At 45.5% G+C, this 16,934-nt stretch overlaps 2 protein-coding genes across 4 annotated transcripts in view; both read right to left on the reverse strand.

Annotated features, from left to right (window-relative positions):
* The window catches only part of CLSTN1 (calsyntenin 1), a 60,465-nt gene extending 53,168 nt beyond the window's left edge, over positions 1-7,297 (reverse strand). For 2 of the 3 annotated variants that reach the window (XM_079986860.1, XM_079986858.1), the window contains exon 1: positions 6,871-7,297. In XM_079986860.1, the coding sequence (XP_079842986.1) occupies positions 6,871-6,946 (76 nt within the window). In that variant the 5' untranslated portion in view covers positions 6,947-7,297. The remainder of the gene's footprint in view (positions 1-6,870) is intronic. The other variant, XM_079986859.1, reaches the window with a different exon arrangement.
* The window catches only part of LOC307222181 (uncharacterized protein), a 214,140-nt gene that overhangs the window by 108,332 nt on the left and 88,874 nt on the right, over positions 1-16,934 (reverse strand). The window lies entirely within an intron of this gene.

Below are 16,934 nucleotides of genomic sequence, written 5' to 3' on the forward strand. Positions count from 1 at the left end.
CCAAACAAAAGCATTCTCCTACCGTATTCATGCTGTGCTAACAAATGGAGGACTGAAAGAGCAGAAACAAAAAGAAGCAAACCTGAGTAGAGCTGCTTTCATCACCACAAAGCAGCTAACAGTGAGAAGCATTGTCCATTTTAAAAGCACGAAGGGCCCTGCCAGTAATTTAGATCCAGCAGCTTCACAACATTCTTCAACAATGCAACAGACAGGGGAAAGTGTTACTGATTCTGAAAATGGAAGCTCTCAGGTAGATGTACAGCCCTCCTCCAACTTGGTCTCTCCAGATATTTTGGGCGACAATTCATCAGCCTCTGGTTGGTAGTCTAAAACATCTGGAGGGCACCAAGTTGGTGAAGGATTATATTAAAAAGAAAAAAGAAAAGTACTATAAAAAACCCTCCTTGTTGGATTGGAAACCATGAGCTCTTTGCTAGTTCTGTGTAAGTTAGTTACTAGGATTGAAAAGCAACACACACATTTTCACGCCTCCAGCTCTCCATAGCATCCTGGACATAGCTATAAATATATGTGGATACCACTGCCGGATTAGGCCAAGGGCCCATCTAGTTCATCAGCCTGTTCTTACAGAGGCCAGTAAGATGCCCTCTTGGAAACCCGCAAGCAGGACCTGAACGCAGGAGCCCTCTTGTTTCCAGAAACTGGTATTCAGAAGCATCATTGCCTCTGACCATAGAAACAAAGGCCTGCGTTCATACAAGAATATGAATTAATCTGTTTGGCTTTAAATAAGCCAAGTAAACCTCCAAAACCAGACATCTAGGAAAAGCATAGGTAGCTGCCTTCTACCGAGTCACAGCCTTGGTCCATCTGGCTCAGTATTGCCTACACTGACAGGCAGTGGCTCTCCCTGCGCAACCTGGGAGATGCCAAGGATTGACTGTGGGATCTTCTGCTCTACCACTGAGCTACAGCCCTTCCAAAATATCCTTCTGAAATATTAGAGCCTTTCCAGATGATGGCAGCCATATGAAAACAGTGATAAACCACACTATGCTAAATGGGAAACCAGAGACTGTCACCAAAGAAAATCCTTGCAGCTTTTGCAGCAATAGCGCTTCCATCACTTCCAGGTTCGCAATAAATAGCACAGCCAATTGAGAAAGGCAACTGCCATCTGGCCACATTTAAAGTCAGGCTATAAAAACTCAGCAACTGTGCTCTATTTCAAGTATACATAAAATCAGCCATAGGAAAAGAAACATTAACATTTTAACAGCAAAATAACTCCCAAATCACATTTTTGGAAATTTGAACCAAACAAGCAAGAAAAAGCCAGATATAGGACAATGTAGCTTCAAGGTACATTATCTACAGATGAGCAATAAGGCAGACAAAAAGAGCACACAATCCTAGCACAGTTGCCCACATATACCTATTGCTAGTCATTTGTGACACACTGTTCATCTCAATCAACTCTCCTATACAGAATACAACACTAATAGCAAATCACAGGACATTCATCTCTACATATTTGTCTAAGCATATTGCTAGGAGTGAAAACTTGCATAGAACTGATCTGTAAAATTGTTTTAAGAATATACCAAGGGGACAGCAGTTGTCCCAGAGTTGCAAATAAATCCAAGAAGTTTACTAGTCCACAATAAACCCTTACTAGCCCAAAAAATAGGCTTGATACAGTTTTCCACTGGCTACTATGGAACGCTTCTTTCAAGTTTAATTTCAGAGAGGGGAGGTATGAGAGGACAGGAGCCCATGGGTGCCAAGGAAGGCCTTTCTGGGCAATTATGCACCCATGAGCGCTGTGTTGGCAACCCATGGCATAAATCAATATGCAATGGGGCAGTACTAAACTTCCCCACTCCCTTACTAAAGCTTTCCCACCTAGTTATCAGTAGGAAATTGTTGGTGATTTCCAGTGGCTGTTTACTTGTCCATGTTATTCCAAATTAACACAGTATGAGTGATCATGATCATGTGCATATCACATTATTAGAGTGTGTCCTTCTGGCATAAGATGCTCAACCTAAGGTCATTTCTCATCTGTCCCAGGTTCGCTCCTCAATGGCATCTACAGACAGGACCGGGAAACTCCCCTTGTCCAAAAAACACTGGAGAGAGCTGCTGCCAGTCAGTGCAGAGTAGACAATACTGCGCTAGAAGGACGATGAGCTGACTCAGTATTAGGCAGCTTCTTGGGTTCCTATTTAAAATAAGCCCTTTAATTCAAAAATATGGGGACTGAAATCTTGCTTTTTAAGGAAGGAGGCATAATTCAGTAGTGCAGCAATATCTCTGCATGCAGAATGTATCAGGTTCAATCTGCAACAACTTCGGGGGGGGGCTGGAAATGTGCCCTTGTCTGAAACTGTGAAAAGCTGCTGCCAGTCAGAATAGAGCAGGCTTCCTCAAACCTGGCCCTCCAGATGTTTTTGGCCTACAATTCCCATGATCCCTAGCTAAAAGGATCAGTGGTCAGGGATGATGGGAATTGTAGTCTCAAAAAACATCTGGAGGGCCGAGTTTCAGGAAGCCTGGAATAGAGGATACTGAGCTAGATGGACCAGTGGTCTTGTTCAGTATTAGTCAGCTTCCTATGTTCTTACAATATGAAGAACAGGAAGCACCATAAAGACCAACATGTTTATTGTGACATAAACTTTTGTGGACTGGAGTCCACTGATCCAATAGAAAACATGCATGGTAATAAACATGTTATGTCTTCAAGATGTCAGAAGACTTTACTGTGTTGTTCTTACGTTGCAACACACCAACCCTCTGGAAATAGCTACAGTGAATGAAATTTAACTGACAAGCACAGTTGTGAATCCATTGGGATGAAAACTAAACATTTCCACAGATGATTGAAAGGTTCAGTTTTTATCAGCATAATACCCCAACATCACCTGTACCATCTTAAAAATAAATCAGTTTGAAGTCAAATGGGTTGTGTCCCATGTTAGTCCTACTCTGCGTAGACCCATTGAAATTTAGACATGACTAAGTTAAAATTCAATGGGTCTACTCTGAGTAGGACTTAGTGAAATGCATGTCTATAAAAACATTTTAAATGGCACACATTTTAAACAGCAATTAAGCCATCTCACAATATGATTGGGGGGAGTTCCGGCTCCACATTTAGGGAAAGAAACATTTGCAATCCCAGAAACGCAATCTGCAATGCGTCCTTACTTCCCAGCTCAAGGCCCAGCGATAACACAAGAGCTGCAAAAGGTTAAACAGCTAGAAAGGTGTGAGAAGGGATTGTGTTTGCTTTAAATGACATAAAGCACTCTCAATGAAACTGCAGCGGTTTAAGGTTCCCAGAGATTCAGTAAGGTGTCCAATTCTCTGCATCTATTCACAGCTGACGATCAAAAAACCAATTCCACCATCTAAAATACCATCGCTGCTTGGAAAGGGGTGGGGAGGGAATCATACTCTCAACAGAGAAAGAGCTTTTGCAAGCCTAGAGACAGACAGTATTTACACCATTGTTAATCTCATCAGATTGGTCCAGTTTAACCTTGCCTTGCCACAAGCAACAACGCTGTCTCTTATCATCAAAGGGACAAACAGAAGTCTAGTTGGGAAATAATTTGCGGAGTGTGAGAGAAATGATTTGCATGACAAAAACAAAGAAAGTGTGTGCCCGCAGAGAGCTGCTGCGGACTCCCTCCCCCCACTCACAAGCAGTGCCATTATACCCCCCACATTCCATTCCTCCCTGCTAACCCAGATTATGAGCCAAAGTGGGCAGCGGAGGACACAGCCTGGACAGCCAGAATCGCTTGCCAGATAAAAACACTGGCAGTCTCTCTATCTGGGGAGTAAGCAGGTTTTCTTTCCATCTCCAACATGATCAGGTTGCCCTATGGAATTTTTTCCTCACTGCCGGAAAAAGGAGGGAGGGGATTATACCAAAGCAAAACAAAGCAAGAGGGGGGGGCACTGCAGGCACGGTGTGAACATTCTCTGAGACCCTGTAGGCCAGCATATATAGGGGGCACCTTTCTGTCACCTTCTAGAACCCATACATAAGCTATAAGAAGCCCATCACCATCAAGGACACTGCTGTTTCCTTCCCCATTTGCACTCTGATCCAGATACACAGAGCATATGATTTGGGAACATGATTAAGCCTTGTTAAATCCCTATAGGGGAAAGGAGCTCAACATGCAGGAATGCGGGGGGGGGGGGACGGGACGGCATAGGGTGGTATAAAAGAGGCATCACTGGAGAAAAGAGTGATAGATGGACTTAACCTCAGAGATAGATTCATGGGCACAGGCGATTAAATTGTAAAACTACAGAGTGAGGAAGGCTATCCATCATCCCCTTTCCTGAGGGGGGAAATAGTGCCCCCACACACTAGAAAGATGTATCCTCTTAAAAGAGTGAAAAGGTAGGAGGAGCGATCTTCCTAAGCCCCCCACCTCTTATCAAAAGATGCCCTTGCATGAAGGACTCCACACCTCCAAAGTCAGATATATGGAGGGAAACAATTCCTTTGGCAGGGTCCGGAGACTGGGTCCTTCAAACACATGTGCCTTTCTGAGATGGTTTAAAACCAGGGGAGAGGGAGGAACAGAGGAGGCAGAGAATAGCTTTTATACAGAATGTGGAAAGGCCAATGGTGGTCCAGAAAGTACATTTGGATGTAAGAGCGTGGGGTGGTGGACAGAATACTAATAATTAATAAGCACAGTGGGAAGGCAAACATTGGGGGGGGGCAGAGATGTAGGAAGTACAGGCCCCCTAAGAGGAAAGCTACAGGAAACAGCTTCAAAAAGACAGGCTGACAAATGCATGTTTGCCAAGCCATACTTAGAGGTGTCCCTGAAGTGGGGTGGGCAGTATAAGGTAAGTATCCTGTCCGTAGGAAGGTGCTGGTTTGGGGGTCTGGGAGAGTGCTTTAGAAAGGGGAAGAGTAAAAGAAACAGGCAAGTGTCTGTATGAAAAAGGTATTTGTGGGTTTATGAAGTTTGTTTATCTATGTGTGCTTAAGGGAGTGAAATGGACAAGTGGAGAAATACCTGCATTTGGATTTACTGCTAATGGCATGTTGGTGTTTCCTACATAAGTACTATGTTAAAAAGAGGGGAGGTATTCTACTTAGATGGGAGGAGGTATTGCTATGAGGTGGGGAACATGGGATGAAGTGGAAAGGGAATCAAACCCGCCCCCCCAAAAAAAAAATACAAGAAAGTGAGTGCATGTATAGAAAAGGGAGTATTGGGTGTATTATGAAACAACAATGCTATATTCTTAATATAAGGAGGGATGTAGTGCAGTAGGGTTACATCATTTATTAAATAATGAAATGTTATAATATCCTTGTTAAAAAGGGACTATTAATGATGCACTGTATTATAATGGACAATATAAGTACAAGGATAAAATATTGCATTATCAAACAATGCAATATTAAGCACTATACTCTATTAGGTATTAATAGTTTTCTGGCTGAAGAGTGGAACCTAACTACTTTACATATATACTTTATAAATTATTCATTTTATTAATATATTTCTATTATTAAACGGCTGTGGAAGATTACATATAAAAGTATGAATATGCAACAGTGTCTATATCACTACTAAACAAAGCAATACTAAAATATCCTTATATTAATGGCTGCAATATTAACGTGTACATTCATACATATACATACATACATACATACGCACACGCAACCATTGTATTTATACATACAGTATTACATCAGATATTATATATTACACACCTAATCCTATATATATATCCACTCAGAAGTACATTGCACTGACTTCCATGGGGCTTAGGATGAATATCCATCTTAAACGCATACACACCTATGAAAGCATACTGCAATAATAAAGATATATAACATTATCAAATCATGCAATATTTATACTATGCACTGTCAGACAACTGCACTTTACAGAAAAGGATCCTTTAAAAATGCAGCAAGATCTAATAAATAAGAACACTGGGTGATATTCACACAGGGTACACTCATAGGAGACCCACTGAAATTAATGAACCTAAATTGCCCATGTTCACTAACTTCAACAGGTCTACTCCAAGTCAGACTAATGTGAAATGCCACCCGCTGTTATCATATTGTGTGCTGCAATAAGCATCCCAACACAGTTAAACAGACATCTTCCCATTAGGAATACAGAATGAGGCTAACAAATAATTACAATACTGCATGTGCAAAAAAAGGGGCCCAGTAGTGTTTCAAGGCGGTTCTCCTAACGCAAATACAGCAAAACACAACACATGAATAAACCACCACCACCAATAAAACAAACAAGCCAGCAAATCACGATATTGCACAGCGCGGTAAGTGACCCACAGTAGGTTCTAAAGAGCAATGCAATCGCAGCGCGGGCACAACAAACGAAGCAGCAGCATCACCTTCGTCGTCCTTATTGATCCTTTCCATACCAATGCTACATTATTCATCATCATCATTATTGCAACGTCACTGCTATCTATATTAGGGCAACGCAAATCTTTATATGCACATATACATGCGTGCATAAAAGCACGCATACCTGTATCTATCCGTATACAGAAAACGCGCGCCCAAACACACATACGCGTCTATCTACATATGCATACGGATAGACATTTCTGCAGTAAACAATAAAAAGGGAAAACGCAAGCACTGTTACGAAGGTCTCCTTGGCAAGGCAAGTGCAGCACCGTGCCTAAGGTGCTATCAGTTAAGTGCAACGCTAAGGCGTTATCCTCCTATGGCACTAACGGGGTGGGGTGGGGTGGCTAGAGACCTGGACACCCCAACCTATTTTTTAAAAAATTCATCACACACACACACACACAATATTAATTGCTGTTTTCCTCCCCCACCCTCCCCTCCGCCTCCTGGCTCACCTCGGGCAGCGCGGACCCGTCCGCAGAGCAGCGCAGCCAGGAGGAGGCAGGCGGGCGCCAGCCGGGAGGGCAGCATCTCTGCTAGGCCGGGAAGGCGCTTCTCCGCCTCGCCTCCTCCTCCTCCTTCTCCTCCCCGGCGCCCCCCGACCGACCCCCCGTTGAGGGGGAGGGCAAAAAAAAGGGCTAAAGGAAACGGGGGGCGGGTATTAGCGATACTAATAACGACACATTAATAAAGAATAGCCACGGTAGTAATAAATAAAAAGGGTGAGGGGGTGTCCGGGGGCGGAAAATAAAAGGGAAGGGAGGAGAGTCAGCCGTTCCTCTCAGCCCAGCCCGGCCGCCGCGTCTTCTCTTCCTCCTCCTCCTCCTCCTCAACCCGGCGCTGGCTCCGCTGGCTTGCGAACTAAGATGGCGGCCCGCTCCGCTCCCTTTCGCCGCTCCCTCCCGCACCGGTTGCCAGGCGACGGAGCGGGGGAAGGAACCAACTGGGAGGGGAAAGGAGGGTGGTGACGCGGAGGGGGAGGAGATACCATCGGGCGGAGTGGTGGAGGGGGGAGGAAAGGCAGAATGGTAGGAGAAACCGTGATTTCACACGCACACACGCTGGAGGAGGAGAATAGAATCGTGGGGTTGTAGCGTTGGAAAGGGTCCTGTGGGTCATCCATTCCAACCCCCTGCAATGCAGCAATCTTTGAGCCCAACGTAGAGCTCCCTTCCAGCTCTACATTTCTATGACTGGAGGAATCATTTTGCTGGGCGATCTCAGGCGCAGGTGAAAAGCGTGGAGCTGAACTGCGGAACTGTCTGCAGCAGGAGGCAGTGATGGCCATTGGCCACCTGAACCAATAACTTTAGAAGAGAATTCATGGGGGGTCATAGCTGTCAAATTTCAGATTTGAAAATGAGGGATCAGCAGCCTGGAAAATAAGGGATCAGCAGCCTCACCTGTCCCGGGGACAGTCTACGGGATATCTAACAATTCGTCATAGCAGCGGGAAGCAGTGGGAAACGGTGCTGGAATATAATAATAATAATAATAATAATAATAATAATAATAATAATAATAACAACAACAACAACAACAACTCCAGGCGGCTTCCAATCAAGTGTTAAAAACAATACAGCATTAAATCTTAAAAACTTCCCTAAACAGGGCTTCCTTCAGATGTCTTTTAAAGAGAAGATAGCTGCTTATTTCCTTCACATCTGAAGGGCGGGCACCACTACTGAGAAGGCCCTCTGTCTGGTTCCCTGTAACTTGGCTTCTCACAATGAGGGAACCGCCAGAAGGCCCTCGGCGCTGGATCTCAGTGTCCGGGCTGAACGATGGGGGTGGAGATGATCCTTCAGGTATACAGGACCACGACCGTTTAGGGCTTTAAATGTCAGCACCAACACTTTGAATTGTGCTCGGAAACGTACTGGGAGCCAATGCAGATCTCTCAGGACCGGTGTTATGTGGTCCCGGCGGCCACTCCCAGTCACCAGTCTAGCTGCCGCATTCTGGATTAATTGCAGTTTCCAAGTCACCTTCAAAGGTAGCCCCACGTAGAGCGTATTGCAGTAATCCAAGCGGGAGATAACTAGAGCATGCACCACTCTGGCAAGACAGTCTGCCAGTGGCGTAGCGTGGGGGGTGTAGGGGGTGCCGGCTGCACCGGGCGCAACATCTGGGGGTTAGGGTTAGGGGGCGCAAATCCAGGGTTAGGGGGTGCAAATTACTTGCCTTGCCCCGGGTGCTGACAACCCACGCTACGCCACTGCAGTCCGTGGACAGGTAGAGTCTCAGCCTGCGTACCAGGTGGAGCTGGTAGACAGCTGCCTGGACACAGAATTAACCTGCGCCTCCATGGACAGCTGCGAGTCCAAAATGACTCCCAGGCTGCACACCTGGTCCTTCAGGGGCACAGTTACCCCATTCAGGATCAGGGAGTCCCCCACACCCGCCCGCCCCCTGTCCCCAAAAAACAGTACTTCTGTCTTGTCAGGATTCAACCTCAATCTGTTAGCCGCCATCCATTCTCCAACCGCCTCCAGACACTCACATAAGGGAATTTCCTGCAAAAAAGGGGAAGGTTGACAGCTATGTGGGGGGGGGGGGGTGAGGTTATTGATGGCTGATAGCTGCAGAGGCTGAGCTCTGCCCCACAGCTGGAGGCAGTCAAGCTTCTGAATACCAATTGCCGGAAGCTGCAAGAAGGGAGGGTGCTCTCGTGCTCAGGTCCCAGTTGCTGGTTCCCCACAGGCATAATATGGGTGGCCACTGTGAGAACAGGATGCTGGACTAGAAGGACCGCCAGCCTGACCCAGCAGGCTCTGCAGGGTTGTTGTTGCTTTAAAAAGAGGCATTCACCCTGCCCCACCCCCTCCTTACATTAAAGTGATTTTAGTCCTGCTCAGAGTAGACACATTGAAGTTAATGGCATGTAGCCATCTATACTCTTTCTGTACCAACAGTGAGGGAAGGAAGCGGGTGTATGATTATTATTCTTACAATTACAAAGAAATTGCAATCTTTATATAGCCAATAAAAACATGGAAAACGGGGGGGAAAGAGAGACACTGATGGGCATGGCCTAATTTAGGACCATTAGTTTCTATGGGTCTACTCTGAGTAGGATTTTAATCGCAGACAACCCACTGTGAGTGCTGCCCCCCAACTGGAGAACCAAGGAACTGAGCTTCTGAGAATTTGGGAATCCAAGCTTGGGGCTTTGCATGTGTTATAAGAATTTAAAGGTATCAAATATAGAATAAATATTCATAAATGCACACATACCGAAATATATGAGCCATGTGATAGTATGGGAGAGCACTCCTGTAGCCATTTTGACTCTCCCAATGACCTCAAATATTCCTCTGCAGTAAGGGAGTCAAATGGGGAAAGCCTTCCCATTGCCTTTTTGCTTGCAAATCCTGTCTTAAGAGCATATTTGTGTGTGAATAGGGTGAGCCTGTGACCTGGATTCAGGAATTAAAGCATTAGCATCACAAAAGAATGGCCAGGGTGCCCATGTAATGCAATCAGTGACCATTATCAGGTATCCTGGCAGACAGGATTTCTGGTGTACACCCCCTCCTTCTGTGATGTATGTATGATGTTTTAGGGGGGTGGTCCTGGGCTACAGGGTGGGCAATTTCAAAAATCTACATAAGGGCTTGCCACCATTGTTCAGGGTTTTCCTCCCTTCTGCATGTGGTGAGTGGGGACCCTGTTGCAACTGTTTGTTTCCTTTAATAAAGATCAGGCTTACTATCCACTTTGCTTCTCAATATACTCTGGTTGGCCTCTGTTTTCTCCTACCGATAAGGAACCCATTTAAGGGCTCCGGAATACCCCATAAGGGAAAGGGAGCAGGTTTTTTTTCTTCCTTATAACACATTAAAACCACTTTGTTCTTACTCATAAGTCCCACTTGAGTTCAAAGGGATATAGGATTGTGATATTACAGTTGTAGATCTACCTGGGGTAGACCCATTGAAATCAAAAGGCATGACTAAATGAGGTCCTTGCTATTTTCAACGGGTTTACTGTGAGCAGGACTTAGTGGGAGAGCCACTGCCAAGTGCAGACAGTTCTGAGCTAGATGGACTAACGGTCTGACTTGGAGTCAACTGACTTTCCGTGTTCCAGAATGGTTGTGGGAGAAACCACAACAAAAGTGCTCACATCCCACTCTACCTAGAAGATGAAAAATGCCCCTTCTAGACCTTTGGCTCTATTATATCTTTGAGCAAATCTCTGCATTTTCAGAGCAATGCACATTTCATTTCAATAACCTCACATTTCAGTTGTGTTGTGTTGCATTCTAGCAGGTCAAGTTAATAATAATAATAATAATAATAATAATAATAATAATAATAATAATACAGTAGTAGTAGTAGTAGTAATAATGCAATATTTCCTCCCATTTGCACACTGTCTGGAATGGAGCGGAAGGGGCACTATCAACAAGAAATTCCAATGTCTCCATCCATTTTGCATGCCCTTGCAAGACCACTGTGGGGTTTGCTTTGATTGAAAGGCAGGAGGGGAGGGAAGAGGGAGGCAGAATAGCACATAGCAACTGATGCACTTTCCATTGAGCACAGCTTGTGTGTGAAAAGTGCACACAGGGGTGCCCGAAGAGGAGACAGCTGATTGCAAATCACAATTGCGTTCCAAAACTCTTTATTGGGTTAGTGAAGGATCGCAGGGAATACTGGAAGACACACACAGCGACATCCCACGTTGCATTGTGCAGAATTTCCCAGCGGAACGCAACCCCTGCTGCAAAGGGTTCATTGCACACACACCACAAACTTAAAGGCCCCCCCCAAAAAAAACCCCTTTGAGATAATCTTGGGGAGTGTAGCTTGTGAAGGATGTTGGGAATTGCAGCTCAGTGAGGGGTAGACTACTGATCACAGGTCACTCGCTCCCTCTCAGCTTCCTTGCAGGGTTGTAGTGACAATAAAATGGCAGAGGGAATAATGTGTTATTGAGTTATAATGTCCGTTTATGTTTATGAATACGTGTTTGTCCTCAGCCCTATGCCCACAAGAAGTTCTTGAGATGAGCAGAAGAAATATAGTATCTGAATGTCATAGCATGTACAGTTGACAGGAGCTCTCCAAAGTTTCATATAGGGGATATTCCCAGCCCCTCTTGAAGATGCTGGGGATTGAGCCTAGGGCCTTCTGCATGCAGAGCAGCTGCTCTACCGCTGAGTTGTGGCTTTTCCTCTAAAAGTTAAGTAAGGTCATATCCGCACAACACACATTTAAAGCACTCTTATACCACTCTAGCGGTTTGTAAACAGTATCGAGAGTGGTTAGGAGACCTTTCGCAGAACTATAATTCCTGGCACCCTTAACAAGAAAGAAAAGTCACAAGTCAGGGATGAGCAGCCAAGGGATGGAGGGCTGAGGAGCAGCCCAGAAGACTGTAAATAAGTAGCACCCTTATCTGTCCCCCTCCCTTTTTTTCTTTTGCTGGGGGGTAGTGGCTGAATTTATGACTAGCTAAGAACCGAAGAAAGGGACGCGGGTGGCGCTGTGGTCCACTGAGCCTAGGGCTCACCGATCAGAAGGTCAGCGGTTCGAATCCCCACGACGGGATGAGCTCCTGTTGCTCGGTCCCTGCTCCTGCCCACCTAGCAGTTCAAAAGCACGACAAAATGCAAGTAGATAAATAGGTACCACTCTGGCGGGAAGGTAAATGGCGTTTCCACGCACTGCTCTGGTTCACCAGAAGCAACTTAGTCATTCTGGCCAGATGACCTGGAAGCTGTCTGCGGACAAATGCCGGCTCCCTCGGCCTGTAGAGCCAGATGAGCGTGCAACCCCAGAGCCGTCTACGACTGGGCCTAATGGTCAGGGGTACCTTTACCTTTAAGAACCTAAGAAGAGTCTGGCTGCTGTATCAGACTAACGTCCCACCTGGTCCAGCCCAGCATCCCCTTCTCATCATGGCCAACCAAATGCCCCAATGCGAAGCTCACAAGCAGGATCTTCCGATGCTTTTTATCATGGAGAGTTATCACTCCTAATTTCTGGACCATTCTGGCTGTGGGCCAGTGTATAGAGAACCATAGAATTGTAGAGCTGTAAGGGACCACAAGGGTCACCTAGTCCAGCCCCCTGCAATGCAGGAATCTTTTTGCCCAACGTGGATCTCGAACTCACAACCTTGAGATCAAGAGTCTCCTGCTCAGCTGACTGAGGCTGTGGAAGAGGTTGGTCCTAGAGAATACAGAAGCTGATCATTCTTGATTTATACTGTGCTACCCTCAGTTTTTATTTATTTGTTGCATTCCGGTCCTGCCTGTCTTCTCTTAGAACCTTAATGGGTGATGTAGCTAAGAAAAGTCCTCTTGCCTAGTAACCTGTTTTCACAGTGACCAACTAGGTGCCCGTGATGTAAAGCCTGCAAGCAGAATTTGAATTAACAACACTCTCCCCATTTCTGATTTCCCAGCAACTGGTATTCTGAGGCACAACACCTCTGGCAGTGGAAGCAGAATGTGGGCATCGTGGCTAGTAGTCAACGATAGCACTGTTTGTTTGTTTATTTCTATCCCACCTTTCCCCCCCCCCAAAGAGCTCAAAGGTGGTGGACACGGTTTCTCCCACTCCTCATTTAATCCTCCACAACAACCCTGTGAGGTGGGCCAGGCTGAGAGAAAGCGACTGGCCCAAAGTCACACCCAGTGAGCTTCATGGCAGATTGGGGGATTCAAACCCCGGTCTGCCGGGTTGTAGTCTAACAATCTAACCCCTACGCCACACTGCCTCCCCCTCCATGAATTTGTTTAATCCTCTTTTAAAGCCATTTTTGAGGCGGTACTGCAGCAGAAGGCATGGAATTAAATGCATTGTGCCGGCGGGCAACCAAAAATTCAGTGTTATTGAGACTCAGGCCTGGGCTGTATTAGTAGGAAACCATCTTGTTCTTTCACACTCTGCCACCACCAAGCTCACATCAATAATTAAGGTGTCTACAACTTGTTCATTAGCAAATAAGCTCTTTGTCTCCCCGTCTTCTGTAACAATTTTCTAATGAGGTGCCAAAGGAGGCAGGAGGGAGAGAGAGAGAGAGGGAGAGAGACTCAGTTAGGTTTGATATCTAGAGACCAACATCCACCTTCCCCCCCTTTTTTCCTCCCTGATTGGATGCCGCAAAGCGAGCAGGCCGAGATTATTTTTAGAGCAGCGAAATTATTCGCCACCCTTTCCCCCCCTTTCCACAAGCACACACCTACGAGCTGTTTCTCTCCCCATGCGAAATAAATAAATAAATAAATAAATAATGCAGAATATGCTTTAGAGCCTCTGGGATATTATTGTTTCCAGTCGGAGTTTTATTTTTAAATTTGTCACGTGCTGCTTTCCTTGCACTGGGGAATGGCAGATGGGCCCCAGGCAAACTTTTTATTTTTATTTTTTTTAAAAAAAGAAATCAATATAACAGATAACTTCCTGTGGCTGTCCTCCCAAAGTATCTCGCCCTCCAGCGAAAAATAGAGCATTTTAAAAACAAAGCAAAGGGAAAGGGAAAGGGAAAGGGTGTTGCTCTGGTCCTATCCATGCTAAGTCTGGGTCTTGCTGCTTTCTTGATGGAATGCAGAGGAGCCAGTCAAAGGGAATATCATTTAGGTCTGTTGATTTATTTACTAGCGTGCATAGCTCAATTTGCCATGCAGATGCTCCCTGAAGGTGCTGAGTGCATTTCAAATAAGAAATAATACAAAATGGAAAGCTGCAAAAAGAAAGGGTTTTGTTTTTTTACAAAGAAGGGATCACCAGATAAAATCTATAACGAAACAGCAACAAAACAAGCTGCTTAAAAAACAACAACCCCAAAACTCTTTGCAAAAATAACGTAAGAAGAGTTTGGCAGCTGGATTAGGCCAGTGGCCCATCTAGTACAGCAACCTGTTCCCACAGTGGCCAATCTGATGCCTCTGGGAAGCTCAAAACCTGAACCTGGGTGCAACAGCAACTCGTTATTCAGAGGGATACTGTGTGTTGATGTGGAGGTAGACTTTGGATTGTCAATAATGTTCTCTCTACTCAGAGCAGACCCACTGAAATCAGTGGACATGATTAACTTAAATTCTGATTTAAACACATCTACTATGAGTAGGGTATGGGACGCGGGTGGCGCTGTGGGCTAAACCACAGAGCCAAGGACTTGCCGATCAGAAGGTCGGTGGTTCGAATCCCTGCGATGGGGTGAGCTCCCGTTGCTCGGTCCCTGCTCCTGCCAACCTAGCAGTTTGAAAGCACATCAAAGTGTAAGTAGATAAATAGGTACCACTCCGGCGGGAAGGTAAACGGTGTTTCCGTGCGCTGCTCTGGTTTGCCAGAAGCAGCTTAGTCATGCTGGCCACATGACCTGGAAGCTGTACGCCGGCTCCCTCGGCCAATAAAGCGAGATGAGCGCCGCAACCCCAGAGTCGTCTACAACTGGGCCTAATGGTCAGGGGTCCCTTTATCTTTACCTTTACTATGAGTAGGTAGCTGGCAGGTCTCAAACCCTCAGGGAGTTAGCGACTTCCCTTGCATGCGAAGACTGGCTCTGGCGGATTGAACAGACAAGACCAATAGTGGGTCCAACGGTCAAGAAGGCGGCTTCGGCATGTGCTGTAGTGAGGGGCAGATGGGGCTCGCTGACCTGGGAAGGTGTCCCATCTAGGATAAATAAAACTCTGGTCCAAAACCTCTGTTGCCTTGTGGTATATCTCCAGGAGAAGAGGCTAAGGAGCAAGGGGGCTAAGGAACAAGCCTAGATTTCTTGGTAAGGGAAGTTTAGCTGCCTTTAATGAATAAAATACTAAAACAGCCTTTATATAACATCTCCCAAGCGTTTAAAGCAGTTTGCATATCTAGTACAGTGGTACCTCAGATTATAGACGCTTCAGGTTAGAGACTCCGCTAACCCAGAAATAGTACCTTGGGTTAAGAACTTTGCTTCAGGATGAGAACAGAAATCATGTGGCGGCAGCAGGAGGCCCCATTAGCTAAATTGGTACCTCAGGTTAAGAACAGTTTCAGTTAAGAACAGACTTCCAGAACATATTAAGTTATTAACCCGAGGTACCACTGCAGTTATAATCCTTACACCATGTATAGGGAATCTCAAGCCCAAAGGCTGAGTGCAGCTCTCCAGATCTGTCTGTTTGGCCATGCCCTCCTCTCCCCAACCATACCCATCTGCTCTAGTCATACCCTTCTGGAGTGTTTTTGCCTGGCTGGAAGGTATCCTTGGACTCTAGCTTTTGCTTCTCATGGGTGTGCTCCTGACTGATTAAATTTTCATTTTATCTCACATATTTGGCTCTCAGGCCGTGGTTCACAACAGAAGCCGAACATACTGCCATCAAACATAAAAATCATAAAACGATAAACAAGAGCAAGGAGTTTTAAAAGCACAAAACCAGAAGAAATTAAATTAAAAGGTTTTTTCAAAAGGCCTGGGGACAATAAAAGGGTCTTCCTTTGGTGCTGAAATGATATCAAAGTGGGCACCAGACTTCTATTTACTAAGGTCTTTGGAAGGTTTCAGTTTATGGACAATTCTGGTTTAATCCTCTGCTTTTCTTGATTTATATTGGACAGCTGATGTGCCTTCCTTTATTTTTGCTTTTGTGCTGGCCTCAAAAAATTGATGCAAGCGAGCTTGAAGAAGAAGAAGAAGAGTTTGGATTTGATATCCCGCCTTTCACTCCCTTTAAGGAGTCTCAGAGCGGCTAACATTCTCCTTTCCCTTCCTCCCCCACAACAAACACTCTGTGAGGTGAGTGGGGCTGAGACTTCAGAGAAGTGTGACTGTCCCAGGGTCACCCAGCAGCTGCATGTGGAGGAGCGGAGACGCGAACCCGGTTCCCCAGATTACGAGACTACCGCTCTTAACCACTACACCACACTGGCTCTTGGACATTAAATTAACAAAAAGGCAAGAGAATGAAATATTCAGAGAATGAAATATTATTCCAACGGGGCACTCGTGTAGGAAATCTATGAATGTAAGTGGAGCTCTGTGGGCTTACAGCAAAAAAACAAAAACACCCCCCCCCAAAACCCAGCATCTAACCCAGCATCCAATTTCCAGCAGTGACCAATCTGATGCCTCTGGGAAGCCTACAAGCAGGGAAGTGGGTTTTCCCAGCAGATAAACTGCCTCTGGTCATGGAAGTTCCACTGAGCTCCCATAGCAAACAGAAATATCCTCTGTAAACAACCAAGAGTCTTGGGGCACCTTCAACACTGACACATTAACTGATGCCACAATAAATTTGTTAGTCTTTTAGGATGCCTGTTTTTGCTGCAACAGGCTAACTCACACACCTGCTCTTCTGGAAATTACCCTCCATAAATCTGTCTGATTCTTTTATCCAAGCCTTTATGCCATGGTGTGCCAATCTTTTTAGTCCCATTGGTACATTGGATTTTTTAGTGAGTTGTATGGGTGCCCCTGGCTTTGGTCACCTCTGTCCTGCTACGGAGAAAAAGTGTGTGCATGCACACTTCAAGGGGACCTGGCTAGGAGTCAGATTCAGTAGAATTAACTTGAGCCT

This window comes from Podarcis cretensis, assembly GCF_951804945.1.
Source record: "Podarcis cretensis genome assembly, chromosome: 8".
NCBI lineage: Eukaryota > Metazoa > Chordata > Lepidosauria > Squamata > Lacertidae > Podarcis > Podarcis cretensis.